The sequence below is a fragment of the Lissotriton helveticus genome, chromosome 7 (genome assembly GCF_964261635.1).
Source record: "Lissotriton helveticus chromosome 7, aLisHel1.1, whole genome shotgun sequence".
NCBI lineage: Eukaryota > Metazoa > Chordata > Amphibia > Caudata > Salamandridae > Lissotriton > Lissotriton helveticus.
The window spans coordinates 1,821,822,692-1,821,848,422 of NC_136068.1; the positions used below are offsets into that span (position 1 = coordinate 1,821,822,692).

At 45.5% G+C, this 25,731-nt stretch overlaps 1 protein-coding gene across 2 annotated transcripts in view; it reads right to left on the reverse strand.

Moving 5' to 3' along the window:
* The window catches only part of XRCC1 (X-ray repair cross complementing 1), a 282,052-nt gene that overhangs the window by 131,158 nt on the left and 125,163 nt on the right, over positions 1-25,731 (reverse strand). For both annotated transcript variants that reach the window (XM_078655577.1, XM_078655578.1), the window contains exon 8: positions 4,034-4,178. In XM_078655577.1, coding sequence (XP_078511703.1) covers positions 4,034-4,178 — 145 coding nt within the window. The remainder of the gene's footprint in view (positions 1-4,033; positions 4,179-25,731) is intronic.

The window sequence follows — 25,731 nt, forward strand, 5'->3', positions numbered from 1 at the left end:
GATCCAGCCTTGGATCACACCGAACTTCTTCACTGGTCGCCTGCCAGCAACTTCTTCTTTCAGGCTCCATAGACTACAACGAGGATTCCCGACGTCACTTGAACCCTATGCAGCCGCAGCCCCTGGGCTAGGTAACTTGAGTATTTCGGTGCTCCAGCACAGGTTCACTATCCAAGTGTCCAGATCCTTTTTCGTTTTTAGTCTACCTAGTCGTATTCGTCCGGAAACAGTAACTTTAGAATTGCTTGCATCCATAGACTTTGTCCCGCATCCCGCGTAAGAGTTCCCACTCTGCACACGGGTTCCCTAGGCCTCCTGCTCCTAACCTAAGGGTTCAGTAAGGTAGTCCTAGCGGTCCTGAAGCCTCTGGATCGTGTTACTTACCTGCTAGTATTTCGCATTCCACTTTTGAAGTATATGGTTTTTCGTGCCCCTCGGGCATTTGTGTAAATTGTGCGACTTGCAGTATTTTCGTAAGAGTTTTGTGTTGTGCTTAGCTCCCTGACTCATAAAGAGTTCAGGGTAGACTCGTTATAAATAAATATACTTTATTTTTCATAACAACTTGTGTGGTGTCCTTTCACTTGGTGTTCAAGGGGTATATGTGATGGTAAAACAGCTTGCTTAACGCGCCCTCTAGAGTTTAGCCTAAAGACTACTCTTGTCCATGCTACTAGGATAGCTGGTCTATCAGGTTGACTTACAACCAATCATCAATAAGGGTTGTTTGGTATGAAACAAAGTGATCACTAGAATAGTGAGCACTATATATCAGGCCAACTTCTCACACCGAGCAAGTGACCAGGAGCCCAGCTCCCACAGACTCGTGGCCTGCTAGCCAGCAGCCACCAACCAAAGGCCCCCTGCCTCCCATTGGATAACATTGGGCCTAACTACATCTGCACCCGACCGCCCCTGTGCCGCTGAGGGTGTACCAACTGTACCTACCTGACCCTGGGGTACCCCTGAGTCTATGCCCGGAACCTTAACTTCACCAGTCGAGTACTCACCTGAAAATCGATGACTCACTTTCCAGCCATAGGATAACATTCACTGGTTTGACTCGAAATTTCTTCTAAGTGTGAAGTTTTGAAACTTTAAAATATTCATCTAAAATCAGCCGAATAACGAATCTCGAATTACTCACCTGTGATCAGGAGAGAAGCCAGTACTGTACCTTGTAGCCCAGTACTGAACCGCAAAAGTAATCACAACCGTGCTTGCTAGTAATCTAAATTTCTGCCATAGGAAACCATTGATTGTTTTTCTGTGAAAAATCTTCTAAATGTCTACTTTTGAAAAGTACGAATATTCCTTAAAAATCATACCAACTACTAAAACGTAATTACTTACCTGTCTTAGGTAGAGACCCCAGTGCTGAACCTAGGAGTCCCGTACTGGATTACACAAGCAACGAAAACCTACTTTACCTGTGCTTTGAATTTCCTTCCATTGGGTAACGTTGCTGGTTTTTCACTGAAAAGTTTCTAAGTGTCAACTTTTAAAATACCTTTATATTCTTTAACCGCATGCACGCTAGCGGTTTTCCCGCTGCTCGCTGCGATTTGAAAAAACCCGCATTACAGGACGAGCTCAGCATCAGCGTAGGGCACGTTACGCTCATGACGAGCTGAGCTGAGCTCGTCATGAGCGCCGAAGGGGTTAAAAATCATTGCAATAATTAAAACGTTTTTACTTAACTGTTTTCAGCTTAGACCCCAAGACTGAATCTAGGATCCAGTCCTGAAGTTACCAAAGTAATCTATAAAGTAATCAGCTGCATTTATGTAGAAAAAGCCATTGAGATCAATGTTAAATTGTATTTAGAATTGTGTTGCCTACTGCAACCATTGTATCTATTGTGTTCCCAAAGTTTATTGCCTCTTTGCAAAGTAATTACATGAGAGTACTCATATCGAGAAAAGTATATTTTGATACCTGTTGGTTCTAAAAATAAAACCACTATATCTTTGGATATAAAAACAATTGGCCTAGAGTTCAGTTCTTGCGTGTGTGAAACCTTTTGCTGACTGAGTGTGTACAACAAATGCTGTACACCGTCCTCTGGTACTGCCTTACTGCTCGACCAAGATACCACTTTGGAAAGTAAGGCCACACCTGGCTTTAACCTCTGTTATAACTCTGGGGTTTGTGGACTATATACACACTGTACCTTATTCTGGTCCAGTATATATAGAGCCACTTTCTCACACTCTTGTTTTTCCATTATGAAATGGCTTAAGAAAATCCTCTGGCTGATTCCCCTAGGTTCACAGAGAACAGTGCTGCAAGGTCTGGTCACATCCAGATTGGACTTTGGGGCTGTTCTGTATCTGGGTTCTGACAAAGCTTTGATTCTTCGCTTACAGGTCTTCCTAAATGCGGCTGCCCGGCTTCTCTTTCGTCTGCCGAGATTTTTGTCTGTCTCTTCCTTGCAGCAGAGACTGCACTGGCTGAGAGTTGACAAACGGATTAAGTTCAATGCCTTGTGTTGTATGTTTCGGCACTAGACACCGTCTTGTGTTATTCCTGCCCTCTGATTCTCTGCCCACAGTTCCCCTACTTTTTCTCCACTTCGAATACTGCATTTGAGTGGAAAAATACTAAGTACAAATGACCTTTTGATAAACACTTACACTGCATGTATGTAAACCCAGCACATTTAAACATGCCTAAAGAATTACCGTAGTGCATGGTCCCACAAATCGGCACGTGTTGCACCTTCCCAGGAATACATGAAGATCATTTTTTGGGGGCAGAATTACGAATAAAAATAAACTCCAAACGTCGGTGTAAATCTAATATCCTTTGACTAAACCAACCTTTCCCATGACTGCGGCTGTCTGTCAAACTCACTGCACCGAGTAGCTTGTTTCACTACCTTGAGATGGTTTCTTATTTAATTTTATTTGAAGTTTTGGGCCAAATGCCACAGAAAAAACAGATGTTTTCCATTTTGATAAATCCAATAAAAATTCTAAACAGTCTCTTATAGTTTGTAAAAAACATAAAAAATAAATAACTGGTTGCTAAAGATTCAAGGAGAAGTGACCTCGACAGAGAAGTGAAGCGATGTCAACCTGTAACAAGCATTGGCAAAGCAAATAGGTTTCACCTATGTGAGACCTATTGGCATTGTACATTTTTATTTAAGATGTTTGACACCAGTGCCGGATGCTGTGCAACATGATAAAGTAAACAACAACAAAAGAGCTATGACACCTTCAAAGCTAGCCGCGCTATAGCGCTTTTTTTTAATTTACTTTGAGTCACGCTGCTGTGCACCATATTTAAAAAACAATAACCAAGCCAGATAGCTCCCGCAGAACTATTTGATTTGGTTAATGTTGTTTTAAAGATGTTGCATATCAGCGTGAGATGCTGTGCAACAAGGCATAAGGTAAACAAAAAAAAACCCCGCTAGGACGAGCCCAACGCTGGCCATGCCATAGCGATAGCAAATTGTTTTTTGCGTTCAGCCATGTTGCACCACAGCCTGCGCTGCTGGGCAACATCTTTAAAAAACATTGACGTCAATGGCTTTCGCAAAGGCAAAACCAATTGGCTTTGCCAGTGATCGTTACTTTTGCCATTTCTAAAAAAATGCACTGTTGTAACAAATCCTGCCAACCTATGCTCTCCTTGTATTTTTGTAGTCTGCTCAGGAGCATGGCAATCAACAACGCAACTAACAAAAAAAAGAATCAAAAATATAAACATCTTGGTTTAATGATGTCCTGAAAAAAGCAAGACACTGGGAGTGCAGATATTGGGGGACTAACCCAATTAAACAAGAATGGTAAAGAAACTTGCTCGCAAGTGACACAGCAACTCTGGCAAGCATCACCGAAATCAATGCAGCCATTAAAAATGTGCTAGCCATGACTAATATGTTAAAGGTAATTTAATTAGTGATTTAGTGTTCAAGGTTAACTCTAGAAAAAAAAGGCAATATAAAGTTTGATGCTGGTGATACATGCTGTGGTATTGGGGAGCAGCGAAAGAGCAAGATTGTTGTTGTCCGCCAACACACCTTTAATTTTCTTTGGCGGAGGAAGCACTGGGCTGGTTTTAGACCGAGCAAGGTCCTTAGTTGCTTCTTTTGGATCTGGTTTCTTCAGTGATGAGTTGCTCTGGTTCTCCTTGAACTCAAATTTCCTTTTCCCAGGAGTAAGCTCCTGTGGGGACAAGGCAGAAAAATAACCCCCATCATTAATACGTTTAAACAAAATAGTCTTCTTGTATAGAGCCACTGATAAGAACTTAACTAACACAAAGTGACCACAGAGTAGCAAATGAGTTCTACTTTGCCACTCTACACAACAAAAAAACAGAAATTACAGGGTCAAGTGCCTATACTTACTTCTGATCTCAGAGCTGAGCACAAAGTTTCTGCCTAACTGTAGCTGATGGTTTTAATTCCGTTTAGTTTCAAGTTGGACAGTGATGTGAAGAGTCGGAATGATCAGGACAGCTGAGCAGCATTTTTGTCAATGTTATGTGCATGAATGCCAGCCTTTCAAATGTCCTTTTTCACCTTCTGGTAGGATTTGTCATATGCACTGTGGCCTAAAAAATCCTACAAGCTATGCTCACATTGTGTTTTAAGCTGTCCCCAGAAGCCCAATCAATCAACAACAAATAAATAAATGCACTGTGGCCTACAAATACTACAAGCTATGTTGACAATGAATTTTTATTGGTCCCTGGGAGCCTACCAACCAACAACTGTAAGAAAGTGCCCTCTTTTTGCATGGTTGCCCCTACTTTTTGCTAAATTGCTGACGTACTTTGACTGAGTGTGCCCTGGGTTCCTGCCAAACAGGTACCCAGGGCCTATGTTCTTTTCCTAAACTGCATTGAAAACAAAACTCGATTGGCACTCTTTGGCCAAAGGTCAGTCCCCTGTAAATGATACCACAGGTACCAAGGGCACTGTCTCCAGGGAAGGCCCCCAACGGCTGGCGCTGTGCCTTTACACACACAAACTACCTTTGCAGGCTGCCTGTTTTGGTGCAGAACAAAGTGAAACGTCAACATGGCACATGTCCCTGTGTGCCATGCCCACAACCCACTGCCCTGGCATATGTCAGCCAACCCTCTAGCTGGGTTCACTATACCAGTGGTGAGGGTACAGGTGCATGAGCCCTGTACCCCTATAGCCATTGTAAGTGCAGTAATGCCATTAAGAGTATATGGTGCTGAGAGTTTGTCATTACAAACTCCACAGTACCATAATGGCTTTACTGAAAACTGGGAAGTTTGGTATCAAACTTCTCAGCACATTAAACCGACACTGATGCCAGTGTGGGATTTAATGAAAAAGGCACACAGAGGGCATCTTAGAAATGCCCCAAGAAAATTAACCCACCACTAGTTTCCAGGCTGAGTGGCTGCTTTCAGCTGCCAACATCAGACATGTTTCTGGACCCCTGGGTCGAGAGCCTGCTGCTCTCTGGGGCCTGAAACAATGCACATCCTGGGACGAGGTGCCAAGCCTCCTCCCCCAGGATGGGCAGGGTTCACAAAGGGGAAGCTTCAAAGGTTTGCCGCCTTTGTGAGCTTTCCCAGGCCACTTGCTGCTCTCAGCAACTGGTCCCCACTGGTTCTGATTCCCCACTTTCGGCGGGAGAACCTGTGGGGAAAACAAGTGAGGAAGAGAGGTGTGCGCAGCGCAGAATTCGCCACTTTGCATCTATCCCAAAATGGCCACCGTTATTCCTTCTACTTTGAACATGGCGCCCATTTTGTTCCCTACTCTGGTGCGCATTCCATCGCACCACGCTTTCTCACCGGAAATACTCTCAGGTGCAATTCATTCTGTGATTATTTTTTGCCTTTATAAACGGACCTTTTCTTTTGGACTGCCTCTGCTGATTCCATCGGAGGATGCCTTTCCCCGTTCGTGTGACCAGTGAGGCTAATTAAGGTATGTTGAATTCAGTATGAGAGAGCCCCTTCTGGATTCTTTGTGAAGGTTTGGTGTCTTACTGCAAAGTTTCCTCATTATGTTTCATTTTCTTTTCATTAGCTCCGCCAGGTCTAATTCAAGAAGCGCATAGTGCCGGTTTCTGGTTTTCATAGGGCATGCTATCTTTATTTTTGACTAGCACAGGACGCATACAGTACCAGCTCCTGCATGATATTTTATATTTTTGTAAGTATGTATGATATCTTCATGATTTGTTCTATCTGTACTGACTTTAATTCCATGTTCCCTATCACTTTAGGAAACTCATATCTTGTTTCTGGTTTATTTTATTATTCAGGTCCTCTTGTTTCTTTAATCATCATTACCTTGGCCAGATAGGCACCTTTTTTACTTCAGGGAGAAGCCCAGCTTGTGGGGTTTTCTTCGTCCATTAGCATTACAGTTTTGGGGGTAAGTTTATCTCATCACTTTGTTCTGATCGTCTTTCATAGCCAGTTAGATCTAGAATCCTTTTTTTATTCTAGGACATATGACCATATGTCAGGTCCCTCACAGGACCCTTATTCATATGTATTTTTGTTCCTTTGGATACAAATATTAGTAATTTGCCCATTCTCACTTTCTTATATCATCGTCAGTAGTACTCTACTCTCCTGTTGAGCCCCCTAATAAAGTTTGTGGCTATGTCTTCCATTGTCCTTAGTGGTTGTTATAAATTTTTTCTCTGCAGATTGTTAAGCCCCCTACCAAGAGCAGACCTCTTCTGATTTATGGTCTCAGGAATTCGAGATTCCTTGGATTGTCAAGTTGTTTCAGTGTTGCATTTATACAGTAGGTCTTATTGAGGACCTTTATATCTATAACATTTTTTTATCTACTGTTTGTAATGGCCTTAAATCTCACTCTCCACTTTCGAGTTACTGGTATCCACACTATTCTGCACATGGTATTTCTCTTTCTTAACTTTTTCACTGGGTGGATTGGTTCCATGGATCCTATGTTCATTCTTCACGTGGTCTTAATGGCACTTCTTACCTTTTCTCATTTTTCATTTTACTCCATTGTGCCCTTTAACATTTTTTTATCATTGAAATTTTGTTTCATTGATCCTCACAGATCCCATCTCCTTGAATGTTATGATACAAAGACCCCTTACCACCGTCTTGGATGAATTGTTTTTGATCCATTGACGGAACTCTGACCGTAAAGCAAAATTGTATCAGTTGCGCCCTGACGAAGGAACTGTGGGAAAAGGTTCCACTCCGAAACGCGCATCAGCGCTGTTCTCAGTCTTGAAATTATTTTGTGTATTTTGCTAATGATAATTAATTATGTATAATGTGCTAATTGTTTTCTGTTTTTTGTAAGTTAGTGTGTCATAATTAAATTATGTCTTGCACTGCTGGGATGTGTATGGTATGATTGAAGGTTGTGTGATGTGTGGTGTAATATTGTGTCTTTACGTTTTTTGTATTTTTGTATTGTTCTCACTTTGGGGTCTTTCTGCTTTTGTATTAAGAATGTCTGTTTCTACATAAATAAATTTACGTATTTATTTATTTATTTATTTATTCATTCAAAGTTTTATATAGCGCAAACAAGATCCTTACAGATATCAGAGCGCTTCACAGAGACAGGGGTAGGGTATACTTTTATAAAAATGATATCTTTTGATAGAACAATAATAATAAAAATAACTTTATAAATAACTGTTCTGTGTGACAATGATACTGCTTTCTTATTTAGGATCTATGACCTATTGACTAATAAATGGTTAGGGAGAGGTTTCTGTGTTTGTCTATATTCCTCCCATGGGTTATTAATGTCTTGTGGCCTATCCCCATCTCCCTCATCTTGTGGATCAGGTGATAGTGGCTGTGGAGAATTTGTGGGTGTGATAAGCAAATTTGGGTCAGTAGGTGAAGGAGGTGCAATATAAGGAAGAGAAGGGTTAAAGGAATGTAGTAGTCCTCCTATAAAGCCAATTTTCCTCTTTTCTGGTAGTTTGGGGTGAATATGGCCAGCGTCTGGATGGTAGACCAGTTACTTTTGTTTCGGACCAGTGTTTACCGGCGGAACTTCAAAACAAGGCTCTTTTGATGGTAAAGTCGTTTTTTCTTAGGGCAGCGTAGTTTTTGGTGTCGAATGTTTCGGCCCCGAAGCTTTCGGCTCTGAATATTTACTCTTCTGTAGCGAGATGGTGGCAACGACGACGTGCTTCGACTTCGCAGTTCGGCCGCAGCAAGGGGGCGACTCGATCCTGAGCTGGAAGGCTTTGCCTTGTGTTTCGGCATCGGCCTGAGGGCGGGGCATCCAAAACATTATCTCGGTGCCAACCTTGGCCCAAGGGCAAAGGAAGGACCGGAGCCTTATTCCTTGGCAAGTGTTGGGGCAGGGAGGTATCTATACTCACGGTACGCTGACCCGGTGTTACTTGCTCCTGTTCTTCCATGTCGGAGTTTGCCTCGGACACGAAGATGTGTTCTGCTTCCTCTTCGGCTCTTTGAGCGTGGAACTCTTCTCGATCTGAAGCTTCACTGAAGATGTCCGGTGCTGAGCAGCTTCGGTGTTGCATTTCGTGACGTTGAACCAGACGATCAAAATGATCGGCACGCGTCGCAGTCCTGTTAGTCGTGTTCCGGCGATAAACACAAATTGCACACTTCGTGCAAGTCGGTAAGCGGGAACTTAGCGCGACACCCGGGACAAATTTTGAATGGAGTCCGTTCCATCGACTGCTAGCGAGCTGGACGGGGGGAGGCCCAATGGCCCTCCATGAGTTTTACGATCGAAGACCTTGAGTCGAAATGATACGCGGAGAATGGAAAACACGATTGAGAAACAATACCCTAGAGGGCAGTGGATTGTGTGTCGAGGGGAACCAGAGAAATGGTGTCAAACTGGAGTGACGCAATTAAAATCCGAACGCGATGGCGGAAAAAGCGAATCTAACAATGGAGGGCATGTCCATGCACACTATCACCGAAAGGAGGAGTCACCTACCTCGTGACTGGGAAAGACTTCTTCAAAGAAAAACAAAGTGCAAACATCTGGACCCAACACTAGATGGCAGGCTATGCAAAGCATGTGAACTAGAACTCAAATGCCTTGAACAAAGTAATCTGTACAGTATACTAAAGTAATCTAACAGTAATTTTAACGGTATTCAAATTGTTTTTATAAACCTGTAAAGAAGTCTGTTTTTTAATTCAGCTTGTTTGTATTGTTCAACTTGGCTTGAAAAGTACCATTTACACTTATCTGTCCTAGGCTTGCTTGGTTCTAGTAAATAAATATAACTAAATAATATTTGTATACCAATCAAATTGATCCGAGTTCAGTCTTTGAGTGTGTGACATCATTTGCTGATTGAGTGAGTACAACAAATGCTTAACACTACCCTCTGATAAAGCCTTACTGCTTGCCGACACTACCACAAATATAGAGTAAGGTGCTATCTACTTTTACCTCTGCCTAACTTTGGGGTTTCACTGGACTCTGTGCACATTATACCTCATGGTGGTATAGTATATACAGAACCAGCTTCCTACAACAACGCAACTAACAAAATGCATTACCGGTTATCCTTTTTCTGGTTTACTTTATGGGACCATAATCACCCCGCCCCGTCAACCTTCTGTGCCCATTATCAGGCTGATTTATCACCCATCCAACTCAATCCTTTGCCATAACTCTCCTACGCTCTACCTCTAGTTTCTTCCTATTCCTTACTCCTCCCCTAAGCCTCTCCCTATCTCATTAACAGTTCTGTTAATTTTTCCCTAGTCTTCTACTTTCCTTGCTCTCTTTCCTACATTTACTTTTTTTTAAGTCCTTTCTGCCTCTTTTGTGTCCAGATGGCGGTAGGCAAAAAAGATGGGGTACAACAAACCAGAAATGTTATGCCCTAAACACTTGCTGGTATTTGTCTGACTTTAATGTTAGTTACTTTTACTGTAGGTTTACAATTTGATACCCGATAAGTTGCAGATGATTCAACTAAGAAGACCTCCAGACAAATGTAGTTTGTCGAGAGTTTAGTTTAATGGTGCACAATGACAACTAATAACTGCATAGATCAGAAAAACTACCTGGCTCTACGAAACATTTAGATGAAAGCCTATCTTTTGTTCAGGTTTTGCCTGGAAACCATTAAAACTGCGGTTTCAAGGTTGTTTTCTAATGCACAATTCTTTGCTTCCGCAAATTAGCTTGCAAAGAGACATCAAACGTGACTCCTGCTGCTCTGATTTCTGATAATTGTGTACAAAGGTTACCCGAAAAACCTTTTTTTTTTTATAAACACAAAAGAAGCTGAACATTTATCACCTAGAACCGCGAGAAAGAAGGCTGAAGTCTAGTTTCCATGGAGGGGCATTGTGGACACATGCAATTTAAGATACAAAAACAAAAGCATTTCTGGACTCAACAAAGGTTCATAAAAACAGTTTATCTCACAGAAACAGGAAAGGGAGTCTAAAAAAACAGAGATATAAGCAGCATTGGGAAAGCCAACAGGTCTGGTCAATGCGTGATATATATTAGCGGAAAGTAAAGAAAACAAGCATTTACAATGCAATGGTTTTGCCTTTGTTAAAGTTTGAGCTATTGGCATTGCTCTTGACAATATTTTTATTTATGTTTTTTTTAACATAAATAAATGGCATTGTCATTTACAATAAGTGAATGTGGAGGTTAGAGAACTAGCCTCAAGACTTGGCGCCAAATTTGCAACGAAAAACAACGTTTTCTTATTGGTTTACTTCAGTTTATTTGATTGATTTATGTTCATTTTGAAACGAATTTTCTGGTGAAATAATCCATGATGTTTATAACAGACATAATAACCTTCTTATGTCATGCATACAATCAATGTATAATCCATTTTTCAATACACCCAATGCATTTCGGGTCAAACCAACAAACATGACCCTTCGTCAGGGGTCTGTGAAGGAAAATCAGACAGGACCAGATTAGTCACTCTCTATCATGTAAAACAACACAATATTCTCTGTAAGTCAACATCACATTGCTATGCCTCATATCGACTTTAAACGTGATCTGTGGATTGTGTTACAATCTGCTCGATAACTCATGGTAATCAGGACTGAATAAGCATGTAAACAGGATAGTCAATCACATTGAACTCCTAAACTCAAACTTCATGGCATATTTCATAGTTACATTGAGTTCGAGGACTTACGTGAAATGGGACGCGAAGCGCGTCTCGGAAGGATTCTGGATGAAATTGACCGCGAAGGATCAACAGTCCTGATAGGCAGAAAGCTCGATCACGTGCCCGCGGTCGCATCCAATCGTGATGCGGCCGGCGGGACACGTGAAATGAGTAGACTGGCTTCAAAACAAAGCGGATCACGGAAACAAAGCTACGTGATATTCTATGTTAACCATAACACTCGAAATAACTGCAGAATGGTTTAAATTCAATGCCAATGTGATGAACAGTAAAAGGTTACCTTGGTGAATGAAATTAAACATAAAGTGAAAGAAATATAGTCGACATTGAAAATATACGTTACCACTTGAATACGGGGTACAGTATGTTGCAAAAGACAATGCTTCAAAATCAGTCCAATTATAGAACCCAAGAATGTTCAATCCTATCATTCAACCCTAATGGGTGTGCAGAGTTCAGTCTTTTTATCCAATAGTATTCAGCTCTCAGTCGTTGTTTTATTGGATCCATGTCGGGGCGCTGTTGAATCACCTCGATCACCGTGAATTTTAATTGAGAAATTTGGCGCCAAGTCTTGAGGCTAGTTCTCTAACCTCCACATTCACTTGTTATACTAGGCACGTTCTTTGACTACGTGCGACGACTGAGGCACCAACCTCTAGAATCATAAAAACGGATAAACTCCACAGAAAACAGAGTGCTTAGGATAACAGTCCTATTGTCATTTACAATGCCACTAGCTTGATCTCTCGCAAATGACACACACAAACACCCACAGAGAGCCCCCCCAATACACACTCAGAGGCCTCCCCACACACACACCCACACAGAGCCCCCCACACACACACCCACACACTGCAAGCCCCCAACACACTGCAAGCCCCCCAACACACTGCAAGCCCTCACACACTGCGAGCCCCCCCACACACTGCAAGCCCCCCCCCACACACTGCGAGCCCCCCCCACACACTGCGAGCCCCCCCCACACACTGCGAGCCCCCCACACACTGCGAGCCCTCCCCAACACACTGCAAGCCCCCCACACACTGCGAGCCCCCCAACACACTGCGAGCCCCCCAACACACTGCGAGCCCCCCCCACACACTGCGAGCCCCCCCACACACTGCGAGCCCCCCCACACACTGCGAGCCCCCCCCCACACACTGCAAGCCCCCCCAACACACTGCAAGCCCTCACACACACTGCAAGCCCCCCCAACACACTGCAAGCCCCCACACACACTGCAAGCCCGAGCCCAAGCGTAGTTACAGGCAAATAGAAGGGGGTCACGTAAATGAAAAGGACGAGAGTTCGTAATGATACGTGTATTAAGCACACAAACGCACTGGAGAATGAATAAAGGCAGTTACGCAGGTGACACTGGAGAGTGGTAGGAGAAGGTAATATAGTGTCATATAGTGACATGTAAGAAGCTCAAGTAGTGCATGGTCTAAAAACAGTCTCTGGGAGAGTCTACATCGAAAGAGGATACAGCATGCGAGCACGAAGGAAAGCACAACAAAAGTGTATTTACATTGCTGGAATCAAAGTGCGACCACTGAGATATATATATATACACACATACATACATCATGTCAGCACGAAGGTGAGCTCTAACTTATAAATACGCTGCTGGGATCAACATGTGATCAGAGGTAGATACACACTGCCAGGAAGGGCGTTTAGGCAGAACGGTGAGCACAAACATGGGTATGCACTGCAGAACAACATGTGAGCGCAAACATGTCAACACACTTTAAAGAACAGTGTGTGTGTACGAAGGTGTGATCAGCTAGTAATCAAGAGTGTGAGCACAGGATACTTTTTATTAGTTGCGGGGATCATGTTAGTGTAGGGCGAGCACAAGCACATGTATGTGCTCCTGAGATCATCTTGTGAGCGTGGGCTGAACACAAGCACATGTATATGCTGCTGAGATCATCATGGGAGCGTGGGGCAAGGACAAGCATGTATATGCTGCTGAGGTCATTGTACACTGCCCAGGAGCAAGATAAAACCGTGAAAATAGACTGCCCTATACACTGCCCAAGAGAATGATGCAACCGTGAATAAACACTGCCCAAGAGCAAGATGCAACCGTGAATATAGACTGCGAGGAAAGGAAGTGGGCAGGAAACGACACTACGCCGTGCTCCGCGGGACGCGCCAAAAGAAAAATACAGATTCAAAAAAGATTCCAAAGACAGGGCTGGGAACCGAGCAGATGCTCACTGCGGGGATCGACATGTGAACACATGTCTAGAAATATACTGCTGGGGCGACGTATAGGAAATAACCGCGCACGTTTACATTGAGTGTTGACAAGGGTGAAGCAGGACCAAAGAAATGGAAGTAATGGAGGGACTGCATGTACATACCCGCAATAAGGGCCATAGGAAGGGAAGTACACACACGTGATACTATACACGGCTGGATCGATCATTACAGTGTGGTACGGGCGAAGGAATATAGGCATATATATTATTAATATGCTTTACACGAGATATGAGGAGGAATGGCACTAAGGATACAGTATGGGAAAAATGACATTTGCGGAAATACTGTTGAATGTATGGTGTGGATAAAACCTATACGGAGCTATAGGGATAAATGTTATAGGCACTTATACTAATAAACATCTCAGGGAGTATGGCATTGAGAAATAACACAAGGACGTACAAATAATGAGCAGTGGGAAGGATGTGGATTAAGAAATAATAATATAGATACACATTTACAAATACTGTAAGCTACGAGAATGAAGAGAGATTAGTGTGCACTGGCTGAATTTAGTATGGGGGGGATACGGACACAGGTTGACATACAGTGGAGAGTAAGGCATGGTGTATACACTACATGAGAATGGTATGGCGACGAGGACAATCATTTATTAATACACACTGCAGGGATACTGTATGGCGACGAGATACGAACATATATTCATATATACTCCGCAGGGGGCTGATATATGAAGGCGGGCTATACCAGCACATATCCGTGTACACAGGATGTGATGTGCTGTGACGAAGGGGATTGGTGTACACTGAATAGGATATGGTGTGGAAAGGGGAAAATGCACATAAATTAATTTACACTGTGAGATATGGTATGGGCAGGAGCAATCCAGACATTTACAACGTGCAGCACATATGTGGATAGTGTAAAAGAGCAATTTAGCAATTTACACCACGTGTAGTAGAACAGAAAGGGCGAGGAAAAACAAATATGAACATGAAATTGACCGACAAAAAAAATCACATCAGTAAAAGGAAGGGAAGTTAATGCAAATATCACATAAGTGATCAAGTTATAAAATACAGGGGGTATGGCAGGAAGTGAATAGGACCTACAAGACAAAGACATATACCAGAAAAAAGGTAGAATGTTGTAACCGCTGTTTGGGTGAATGCAGATTCACATGATATCGTAGCAGATTCATGGGCCTCATTTCACAACCTCGAAGGCTTTCATTACCAGGCTCCGGGAGGAAGTCAGGACCACACGGAACAACATAAGAACAACAGAAGCAGTTACTGTTTCTTCTCCTCCGCCACCAGTCCTAGGTGCTTACTCTCAAGTTAAAAAGAACTGTATAATACTTTGTCAACGCTTTCAACGTGTCATGAAAGGAGGTTGCACTTGTTTGCTTACTTTTCGACTGCGGGTTGAGTGAGCAGAACTCAAAAACTCCTACATGCTGCTAAGAAGATATTTTTTCCCATTTGAACCACCCTCATGAAACTATCATGCATGACTTTCAAGGGTGAGGTATACCATCAGATATGGTATTTCAAGCACACTACCAGCAAAACGAATTTAGTAAAATATGCATAATTTTTACAAGAAGAAATTGTGTGAATCTGCACACCCTGCGAATTTGCTAAGTGTTATATAGTCATTAAGTGTACCTTTTCTACACATCATTGCATGCAAATACTAATCTGCCTCAGTTGTTCAAGGAGATTGATTACACATTGATCCAAGAAAAAGCTGAAAAGTGTGTACACACTACAAAAAACTGTATACCCTACAAGTGCCTTGGATGCACATTTTATAACGTGCAAAAACGCTCTGTAGGCGGTAGTATAAGATAAACGAGCAGATATGTTATTACAAACGCATGCTACTAATTACTCACTATGAGGTGAAAAAAAATACTTATGCTATTTCTGTACAACCTTGATCGACATCAAATAGTTATCTTGGGTCGACTGTTTAATTTAAAATTGTTGCAAAATAGTAAATGCACAGAAAGAAAATAGTGTGTGTTCTATTTTCAATGCAAAGAGGTCCACTAGCTTGATTTGTGCAACATTTCTGTAACGAATGAACACAACAAATAATGGAAACCACTACAAAATCTCGGCTTGGGGAGAATAAGTATTGGAAATGTTTACCATTTATAGGATTGGTTTGTATGGTGCTAGTTGGCGACAAGAAGCTTATTTATTCCTTGCTCGAGGTCCTTAAGAGAGAGGGGTGTGCAGAGTGTTTGTCATGCAAAAGTTAACTGTTTCTTGTAAACATTATGATTAAACCCATTAGTTCGTAGAGTGGGATGTGGGTTTTAAGTAAAGAAACCTGCTTCCCTACAACATTTAAGATGTTTCTAGAAACCATCTCAAAAGTGGTTGGTAGCAGCCCATATCTAAAAAATAAAATTAAAATAAAAAAAGTATGAGGGTGCATAATCCGATCCCTAATAACGGTAATGACAATTTCCTTGAGAGCTGCTACTGAATGACATCAAAGGGGATAAACATTTGATGAGAACCAGATTAAAAATGTATTTTCTGTATCAATTAAGGGTCCTCTCAAAATAACACGTCCTCTTGGAGCCATCCAAACCAGGAGAGCGGGAGGGGGGAGAGCGGGAGGGGGGACGGCGGGAGGAGGGACACGGAGAACCTGAAAACTCACCGGACTGCTCCCAGGAGGCGGCGGGGGCGCTTGCGGTGTCCTTCCTCTGCCGGGGCCTGGGCTCTCTTCTCGGGTGCCGCGGGCGGGGCTCTCCTGCACCGGGGCCTCGCTGGCAGCCGCACTCCTTTCTCCTGGGCACTTTTCCCCTGGCATAGAAAGAGCGGCGGCGGGACTTCCGGCTTGCTTGCGGCCCGGCCGGACCAGATTCGGGGGCGTTCCGGCTTTCGGCTGACGTTGCGTGACGTCGGCAAAAGCCAAAGAATCTCGGGAACGCCCCCGAATCTGGTCCGGCATTGACGGACAGGCCCCTCGTCCAATGGCTAGGCTCCATTTATGGAGCCAGCCAATGAATGACGAGGGCCGACCCAAACCCACACTACAGTTCTCATCAGGTTTTCGCCTGCGCGAAAAAGATGCGCAGAGCGCATCTTTTCGCCAGGCAAAACCTAACAAGCATTTACAATGCAATGGTTTTGCCTTTGTTAAAGTTAGAGCTTTTGGCATTGCTCTTGACATTTTTATTTATGTTTTTTTAACATAAATAAATGGCATTGCCATTTACAATGCCACTAGCTTTATCTCTCGCAAATGACACACACCCCCCCACACACACACCCACACAGAGCCCCCCACACACACAGCCCCCCAGCCCCACACACACACACCCACACAAAGCTTCCCACACACACAGCTACACAGAGCCCTCCACACAAACCCACACAGCACAAGCAGGCAACAGGGGCACACGGAGGCACAAGCAGGCAACAGGGGCACACGGAGGCACAAGCAGGCAACAGGGGCACACAGAGGCACAAGCAGGCAACAGGGGCACACAGAGGCACAAGCAGGCAACAGGGGCACGAAAACGGATGCACAAGCAGGCAACAGGGGCACGAAAACTGAGGCACAAGCAGGCAACAGGGGCACACAGAGGCACAAGCAGGCAACAGGGGCACACAGAGGCACAAGCAGGCAACAGGGGCACGAAAACGTATGCACAAGCAGGCAACAGGGGCACGAAAACTGAGGCACAAGCAGGCAACAGGGGCACGAAAACTGAGGCACAAGCAGGCAACAGGGGCACGAAAACTGAGGCACAAGCAGGCAACAGGGGCACGAAAACTGAGGCACAAGCAGGCAACAGGGGCACACAGAGGCACAAGCAGGCAACAGGGGCACACGGAGGCACAAGCAGGCAACAGGGGCACACAGAGGCACAAGCAGGCAACAGGGGCACACAGAGGCACAAGCAGGCAACAGGGGCACACAGAGGCACAAGCAGGCAACAGGGGCACGAAAACGGATGCACAAGCAGGCAACAGGGGCACGAAAACTGAGGCACAAGCAGGCAACAGGGGCACGAAAACTGAGGCACAAGCAGGCAACAGGGGCACACGGAGGCACAAGCAGGCAACAGGGGCACACGGAGGCACAATCAGGCAACAGGGTCATGAAAACAAGCACAAGCAGGCAAAAGGGTCACAAGCATGAATTGTAATTTAGACGGGGCTGAAGTGGAGAACGGTCAGTAGGGAAGTGGTGCGGCTGGTGCAGTGGTACCAGGCCGAAAGGTGAGAGGGTCTGTCTGCACCCCAGTTTGGACAGTTTCCACTACCTAACAGGGATTGGTGGGAGGGGGGCGTACTTCTTGCTTGCTTTAGGGCTGTTACTTCGGGGACGCAGTGCACGCTCATGCCTGCTGCCGCCGGGACACGACAACAGGCAGGGAGAGGACAGGCTGGGAGAGGACAGGCTGGGAGAGGACAGGCTGGGAGAGGGCAGGCTGGGAGAGGACAGGCTGGGAGAGGACAGGCTGGGAGAGGACAGGCTGGGAGAGGACAGGCTGGGAGAGGACAGGCTGGGAGAGGACAGGCTGGGAGAGGACAGGCTGGGAGAGGACAGGCTGGGAGAGGACAGGCCGGGAGAGGACAGGCCGGGAGAGGACAGGCCGGGAGAGGACAGGCCGCGAGAGGGCAGGCCGACAGAGAGGGCAGGCCGACAGAGAGGGCAGGCCGACAGAGAGGGCAGGCCGACAGAGAGGGCAGGCCGACAGAGAGGGCAGGCCGACAGAGAGGGCAGGCCGACAGAGAGGGCAGGCCGACAGAGAGGGCAGGCCGACAGAGAGGGCAGGCCGACAGAGAGGGCAGGCCGGGAGAGGGCAGGCCGGGAGAGGGCAGGCTGGGAGAGGGCAGGCCGGGAGAGGGCAGGCTGGGAGAGGGCCTGCATGGTGAGTATCTTTGTTAGTATTTTAGCCGGAAAGTAAAGTCGTTTTAATACTGTCCTTGGCTTCCCTCGTACCTATCGTTGGGCTTGTTGTGGTAGAACTAGCGCATGTTTGGGCGTCTTTCCAATGTTAATCGTGCTTGTCTTGGATTTCAGGCCTGGCTACTCTGCCCGCCTTCCGTCAGTGGGCGGGCTCCAGCGACGGGAATGCAGAGATGCTGAGTGACTGACTATTCAGTGTAGAAACCTGCGGCCCGGGGCCCAGCCTGCCCGTCCGTACAAGTGCCAGCACCCAGGCCTGAGGCCAGCCTGAAGACACCGGCGTCTCCCTTGAATGGGACTTATTCTTTTCTCTTTTTCGTCCGTCCCACTTGGACAGACTGGCTTGCTTTCATTCTGCTGCAAAAGCTTTATCTTTATGGGGGGCCAAACAGATGGCCCCATAAAGATAACTAAAGTTTTGCAGCAGAAGGAAAGAGAGAAAAGTATGCAGGTTTTTTATTTACATTTTCAGTCGTGGCAAACGGTGCACGTTATCAGCATAACGCTTCCAGCATTGGCAGGACAGCATACTGCACAAGAACAGACAGCGGACCTGGGAAGCCACCCGTACCCCACATAGTACTGTATACGCTTAGCCATTATGTTTTAAACTCCCCATGACGTGCGACTTACTTTGCTACAGCACTGCGGGCATCTGCAGCTTATCCACCATCCGCTTCTGGTAGCAGCGGTGGGCATGTCCGTGTCCTTGTAGAAGCGGATGCCGTTCTTCAGGCCCACCTTGAGCGACTCCTCCAGGCTATCCTTCAGCACGCAGATCAAGAAGACGGCAACTAGCATGGGGAAGGCGGATAAGAAGGATACGACGAGAGCGGCTCTATCAGCTGCTTCCGGCGGGGCTAGTGCGCCTCGTCCAGCGAGTCCTGATTCGCCTTCCCTGCGAGGAGGTTGATGAGCACGGTGGCCAGGCCGGCTGCCATGATGGTGTTGGGCACGGCGTGGATGGTGGAGGCGTGTGTTGTTAGGGGAGGGGAGAATGATGTGAGTGAAATGAACGCGCAGATGTTGGTAACGGCAGAGGTGAGGTGGAGTGGGAGAGGAGGGCAGGAGGCGGCTGAGGGACATCACTTTTACCGCATTTAGGAGGTCAATCTCTCACAGACATTGCCTCTCTCATTCTCTCACACACCCACACACCATCTTTCCCACTCAGTCTTGCACACTGTGGTCTCTCACATGGACACTATGCACAGACTGGGAAATACATTTTAGTTTATTTATTAGCCATTAGCTAAATAACACTAGTGACTTGTTTATTAGCCCAAAGTTCAATATCAATATAAACTTTCTTTAATTTTAAGAATAAAAACCATAAAAGCAGTACAAACCATAAAATAACACATCCAATAAAATCCAGCCTCAATAGAGTGAGATCAACAAAGAAAGAAGACATACAAAATAAATAAATACAAAAGCTGTTGTCTAAAGTTACTAACCAATGCTGTAATTCAGTGTCATCAATTTTAAGACTGCTATTGCACGTCGGGCGTGCAGCATTGTCTCGGTCCTTCCTGGTTTATTTTTGTATCTTTCAGGGCTTGCCTATGAACTTACAACATGCCGAAGCACTAGCAGCATCTTTGCTTGTCTAGAGCCCCACGGGGCCCTGACTAGCGTGCGGCCCTGGAGCCCGGCCAGCGTTCGCTCTGATGATAGTATTCAGGATAAGGACAATGTTGGCTTAGCGTATGACGCTTGTTGTTCTAATACTGTAATACACTATTGTTCACTCGTGGTCGCCTCAGTGAGATAATACACTGACAAAACAGCGTTTCCTGACAGGAAGTAAATTCCCACTGTGTGTCACCGGATAACAGCCAAGATTACTGCTGCAGCGAGGGAAGTGTCCATCCGCGGCTAAACAGTTCATTCTCAACTCCTTTTTACCGCTATTTTGGACACTTTATGCTGAAGAAGTGTCCATGTATTTTTACTCTGTTATTCTTGAGACGGCTTTAAGTTTCTGCTGTTTCCCGCCAGGTTAATGGTGAAACTGGGACAAATGCGAGATTAGTACGCACAATTCAGTCACCGAGCCTGCTCATATTTTTACCGCGGTGTTAGCTCAGAATAGCAGTTGAGTCTTGTAGTCTTAGCGATTAATGCGGCCCACTCAACCCCCGACGCCCGCCAGGTGTTAAAAAAAAAATAGATTAGATTTAATAAAATCCATCGGAAGCCAAAAAAATCGCAAACTCCAAGTATCTAAATGTAAATTTAATTTATCACCGCACAGTCGTAAATTTCGCAAGTTTTGCTTTTATAATAACACTGGAGATATTTGAAGTCGTTTACAATGCAGTAACACAAAATGAACCCTCCAGGGGTAATGAGTGCCGGCGAGTATCCCATCTCACTGGTATTCACTAGCGTTGGGCTGAATGAGGGCCCCTGAAGGATTATGCCCCTTCAAACCCTTGAAGGATTGGGGGGCCCTCCTTGCCCGCAGGCACTGCATTATGCTTCTAATGTCTAATCAAATAATTGAGAACGTGTCAACAAAAGCTCTAGGTTTTAAAATGACGGCTTGAGGCAGCCGCAGCTATTCTCTGCCAAGTAGGTTAACAACACAACACACTTCAGAATATTAGGTTGTTGGGCAATCAAGTGATCAAAACAGCATCTAAGAAGATTGCAAAAGCACTACAAGTCACAGCATGGAATGTCACAGAGGTGCCGATTTGAGCACTTTGTATTTGCATAACATGTACATTAGTACTCTGGAAGCAGGCAGGATTGCATAGCACAATAAAATAATGCACTCCAGTAAATCCGTGCTTATATATGCACATCACTCAACCATTAGCTAAACAGCCAAGAGAAAATCCTCCAAGGAGCACGTAAAAAGAAACCTGTTCTGCCCTTTTCAAACAAAGTTAGTGTAAAAATAAAAAGCACGTCACGCCAAACCATGGCACCCTATAAATTAATAAAAACTGTGCGTTTAAAAAGCAATAATTCGCTTGGGTAACATCTGAAGTCCTACCTTCTGTTTATGTGCATCGCGGACAGCTGAATGGCGTCCCCCTTTTTACAATACGGCTTCCAAACGGACACACGGAGAGAGGGGGGGGGGGGGGGGCGGGAACGGACACACGGGTAGCGGGAGGGAGCCTCCCCTAGCCCCAGCAAACAAAGCACTCACCTGGACTTCGTTCCGGGGCCGAGGCGGGACTTGCTCTTTCCCCGGGGCTCCTCCTTGCCTCGGGACAGACGACGCTGGCTGCTTGCTGCTCTCCACTCCTCCTCCTCCCGATGACACGGCGGAGGCTCGGCCGGCTGGGCCAATCCCAGCGCGGCCCTGGCTGTATGAAGGACGGCTGCTTCCCTTCGGCAGGAAGGCGGAGTCAAAATACAGTGCAAAGTGCCCCGTTTTAGATAAACGCAGCACACTATTTTCAAATGTTCTCTTAGGTAAGGAGTTGTGTACTTTTTTCCCGGTTTGGTCCCAACTAGTGAGATTAATTATCTTTGCATGGGCATCTAATTCCTCAGAGTCATTGTTTTAATTGCATGCTTTGCATTACGAATGGCAGGGGCATACTTTCTGAAACCAGCAGACACTCTCAACGACGGCTTCCGAACGGACACACGGAGAGGAGGGGGGGGGGGGTGGAGGCGGGAACGGACACACGGGTAGCGGGAGGGAGCCTCCCCTAGCCCCAGCAAACAAAGCACTCACCAAAACAGAAGCCTTTTCGGTGACTCGTCCATGTCGGACCAGATTCGGGGGCGTTCCGGCTTTCGGCTGACGTCGCGTGACGTAGCCAAAAGGGAAAAATTCTCGGGAACGCCCCCGAATCTGGTCTGGGATTGACAGACAGAGCCCTCTACCAATGGCTAGCCTCCATTTATGGAGCTAGCCAATGGGAGGAGGGGGCGGATACCCGACCCCACATAGAGATATCATTAGATTTTGCTAGCGCATGCGTACTTCGTACGCATTGCGTAGGCAAAACCTAAAAAGGTTCATGACACAGCCAGCCTTGACTGCGTTATAGCATTTTTTTAGGTCGAGCGTGGTGAGCACATGCTCTGCAGCGAGGCATGCAGTATGAGAGTATGGACTTGAAACCCCGCCCACTCTCGGCACATATTTTTAATTGGCTTGTGTCTTGGGCGCTAGTAAAAAAAAATATATATATATTTACGATGCAATAGGTCTCGCATTTGCGAGAGTTTAAGCTATTGCATTGCCACTAGCTCAAACTACTTGAAGCTATGCTGCACTGTAGCCAGTGCTGCTGTATGATCTATAACTTTCATTCCGGTAGCTCTATAGTCTGGGGAACGCAAGCACACTTCTGACCTTTGCATGGGGCCTCCTCTTCAAAACAGGCAAGCATTTATTTACAAGTTTATCGACGTGAAAGAAAGAAGGTAACTAGGGTGTCCTGCACAGTTAACTTTTGGACAGCCTTCATTGTTAAAGACATCCTGCAACTAATGTGTTAAACATGAAGACGTCTCTGCAAAGATTCCAAAAATGTATTTCTTTCACATGCAGAACTGTTTCATCTTAGTAGATCAGTGTGACCTCTTGTACTTTGCATGGGGTCCCCCATTGAAAAAGGGCAAGCATTTAGTTACAAGTTAATCGATGTGAAATAAAGTAAGATACAAGAGTGTCCCGCACACTTAACTTTCGGGCCACCTTCATTTGTAAAGACATTTTGCAAAACACGTGTTAAAGATGAAAACATTTCTGCAAAAATTACAGAATTTAACTCACATGTAGAACTGCTTCATCTTAGTAGTACGTGGACATCAGATTAAACAAGAGCAGTTTTTTGGGGGGGTAAATAATAGTTTTCAAACATGATTTTAGAATCATTCATGCATCCACCCATCCTGACAATCGCGAACTTTGTGCCCCATGAATGAAAAGCAAATGTTTTGAGCAGCTGCAGAACAAGATACCTTTTGAGATGGCTATAAAATAAAATGTAAAAAAAAAAAAAAGGGCACAGGCAGGCTCCATGAAGAAGGCACACTGCATTCCTCTTTCCTGGGAACGCTCTCATTTTGAAGTCAGCTGGAAGCAAAATAAAATTGATACCAAACTTCAGTCTTCAGTAAAGCCAACAGGGAGCTGTGGAGTTCATGTTGACAAACTCCCAGCCCATGTATGTACTCAATATGGCTTTATTGCACTTACAATGTCTGTGAATGGCGCAGACAATGTAGTGGCATATTGCTCATGCAGCTATGCCCTCGCCTGCGGTATGGTGCAGACTGCCTTAGGGCTGTAAGGCCTGCTGGAGGGGTAACTTATCCATGCCATAGGCAGTGTGGTGGGCCATGGCACGTAGGAAGGGAGGTGTGCCCCCCTTTGCCATCCCCACCCCTCAGGTGGGGGGAGGCGAAGTGAAGGCCACTCCCCAGTCTCCGCCATCTTGGAGATGGGGGCACCCATCCAATCAGGAAGAGGCCCGTGTCCCCCTACGATTGGTGGCATACTAGGGGGTGTAGACAATCCAGGGAAGGGAACCATTAGTCCCAACTTGCACACCCTTCTAACGCCTCTAAATCTAGTATTGAGGGGCACACCTGAACCTTGCCTCTTCAGATTCAATATGACAGGAAGAAGAAGGACCGAAGAGCTGTGCTGCAGAAGAAGAGGAGGACAACTGCTTTGACCACAGCCGTATTGACCTGTCTCCTGCTCTGAAACCCCTGCAAGCTGAAACAAGCGTGTCCTGCAGCCAGCAGTCTCCAGACCCCCGGGACCTACCTGCCCTGCCTTTCCAAAGAACTCTGATCTCCTATGGACACAGGATTTTTCCAAGACCAAGCCAAGACTCCAGATCCAGCCGGATCAGCGAGTCCTCACCACTCTGCACCCGACGCCCACTGACCGAGTTAGAGTGGCCCAAAACTCCAGCGAGGTCCCCTCAGCGATCCTGACCTGTGTTCCCACGTTGGATGACCTCCAATGACCTCCTCCTCGACGCCTACAGCCGCATCCTGAAGTGTCCCTCGGACCGCGACCGTAACCTGTGAGAATAACCAGACACAAAAGGATACCCCTACCCCCTCAGCTCCTGAGTCCTGAGGTACCCGACTGATGGTGTCCTGGTGTCCAGCAACTCTTCAATTTCATCCTCCAGTCATTGTTTCCCTTCGTCCAGTCTCCTGGCTCCAGCCTGCAGTGCTTTTCTGCGACCGACATCCTCCATAAGAAAGCATTGGGCTTCCAACACCTGCTGAGCACCCTGCACCTATCCGCTCCTGTGCTGCTGGTGGACTTGCTGCCACCCTGGGACCTCCTTTGCCCTTAACTTAACCCTAGGAGTTTGGGTCCCAAGACCGAGTGGCCTGCCCGCGAGCAGCCGCCAACCCCATTAGCTTACATTGGCACTCTGCACCTGGCCGCCCTAGTGCCACTGGTGGTGCCCATTAAGTGCCAACCTGAACCTTGGGGAACCTTGGTTCTACCCTCCAAAACGCCAACCCTGAAACCGTTTACTTAAGTGTAAACTTAACACTTCATTTTTCTCCATTGGACTGAATGGTGGGTTTTCTCAGAAAATTCTTTCAAGTTGAACTTCTTTTTCTGCACAAAAAGTAACTTAGTACCTTCACAAGAGTATACCTGTTTATCGATGTCCTTTATTGCTTAAACTGTGTTAGGAGTGTGTTCCATGCCAAACTAGAAAAGTAAGCTCGAACTAATCCAAAAGTACTCTAAAAGTAATTTCAAGTGTTTCTGAACAGTTTACCGATTGTTTCTCAACTTCAAAAGTAATCTAAATGGTCCTACCAAACCAGTAGTCACTGTCTTTTGGAAAGTAACACTGTATGAAAAAATATCAATCAATATAAACCTTTATTCGGTAAGTAAAATCACCATAACAGAATAGAAGTCAAGGGCAATAATATCAATTTCATGAATGATGAAAAATAAAACAATAGGATTACTCATATAAACAAAGATCATTAAAACAATCAATAAGGTCTCGTTTTCCTGGCACCCAAACAGCTTGTAAAAAGGATGAAACATTAAAAATCACATACTCAGTGGAAACCATCATGGAAGGCCTAACTGGTTTGAAATTCAAAGATTTCAGCAAGGGGATTGAAAAACGCTTCCTCAGCCAGCTGAAGAAAGAGCAAAACATTATAAAATGGAGCATATCCTGCGGACACACATTATCGCAGCCGCAGGGCGCCCTTAACTCAGACTGAACCCACCCACAGGGGGTTGCCAAGATATGGTGCAATTGATTTACCCTGATCCTGGCCAGTAAGAACCTGTCGTGCTGTGAGCGAACCAAGCCCAGATACGGCTCCATGCACTGCACCATTTTTGAAAGCATGTGGCCCCTATCTGAAGGCTTCTGGAGTTCTAAACCTTCTCTCTCCAAATAAGAGCATTCCAAAACAAGCTTTTGAC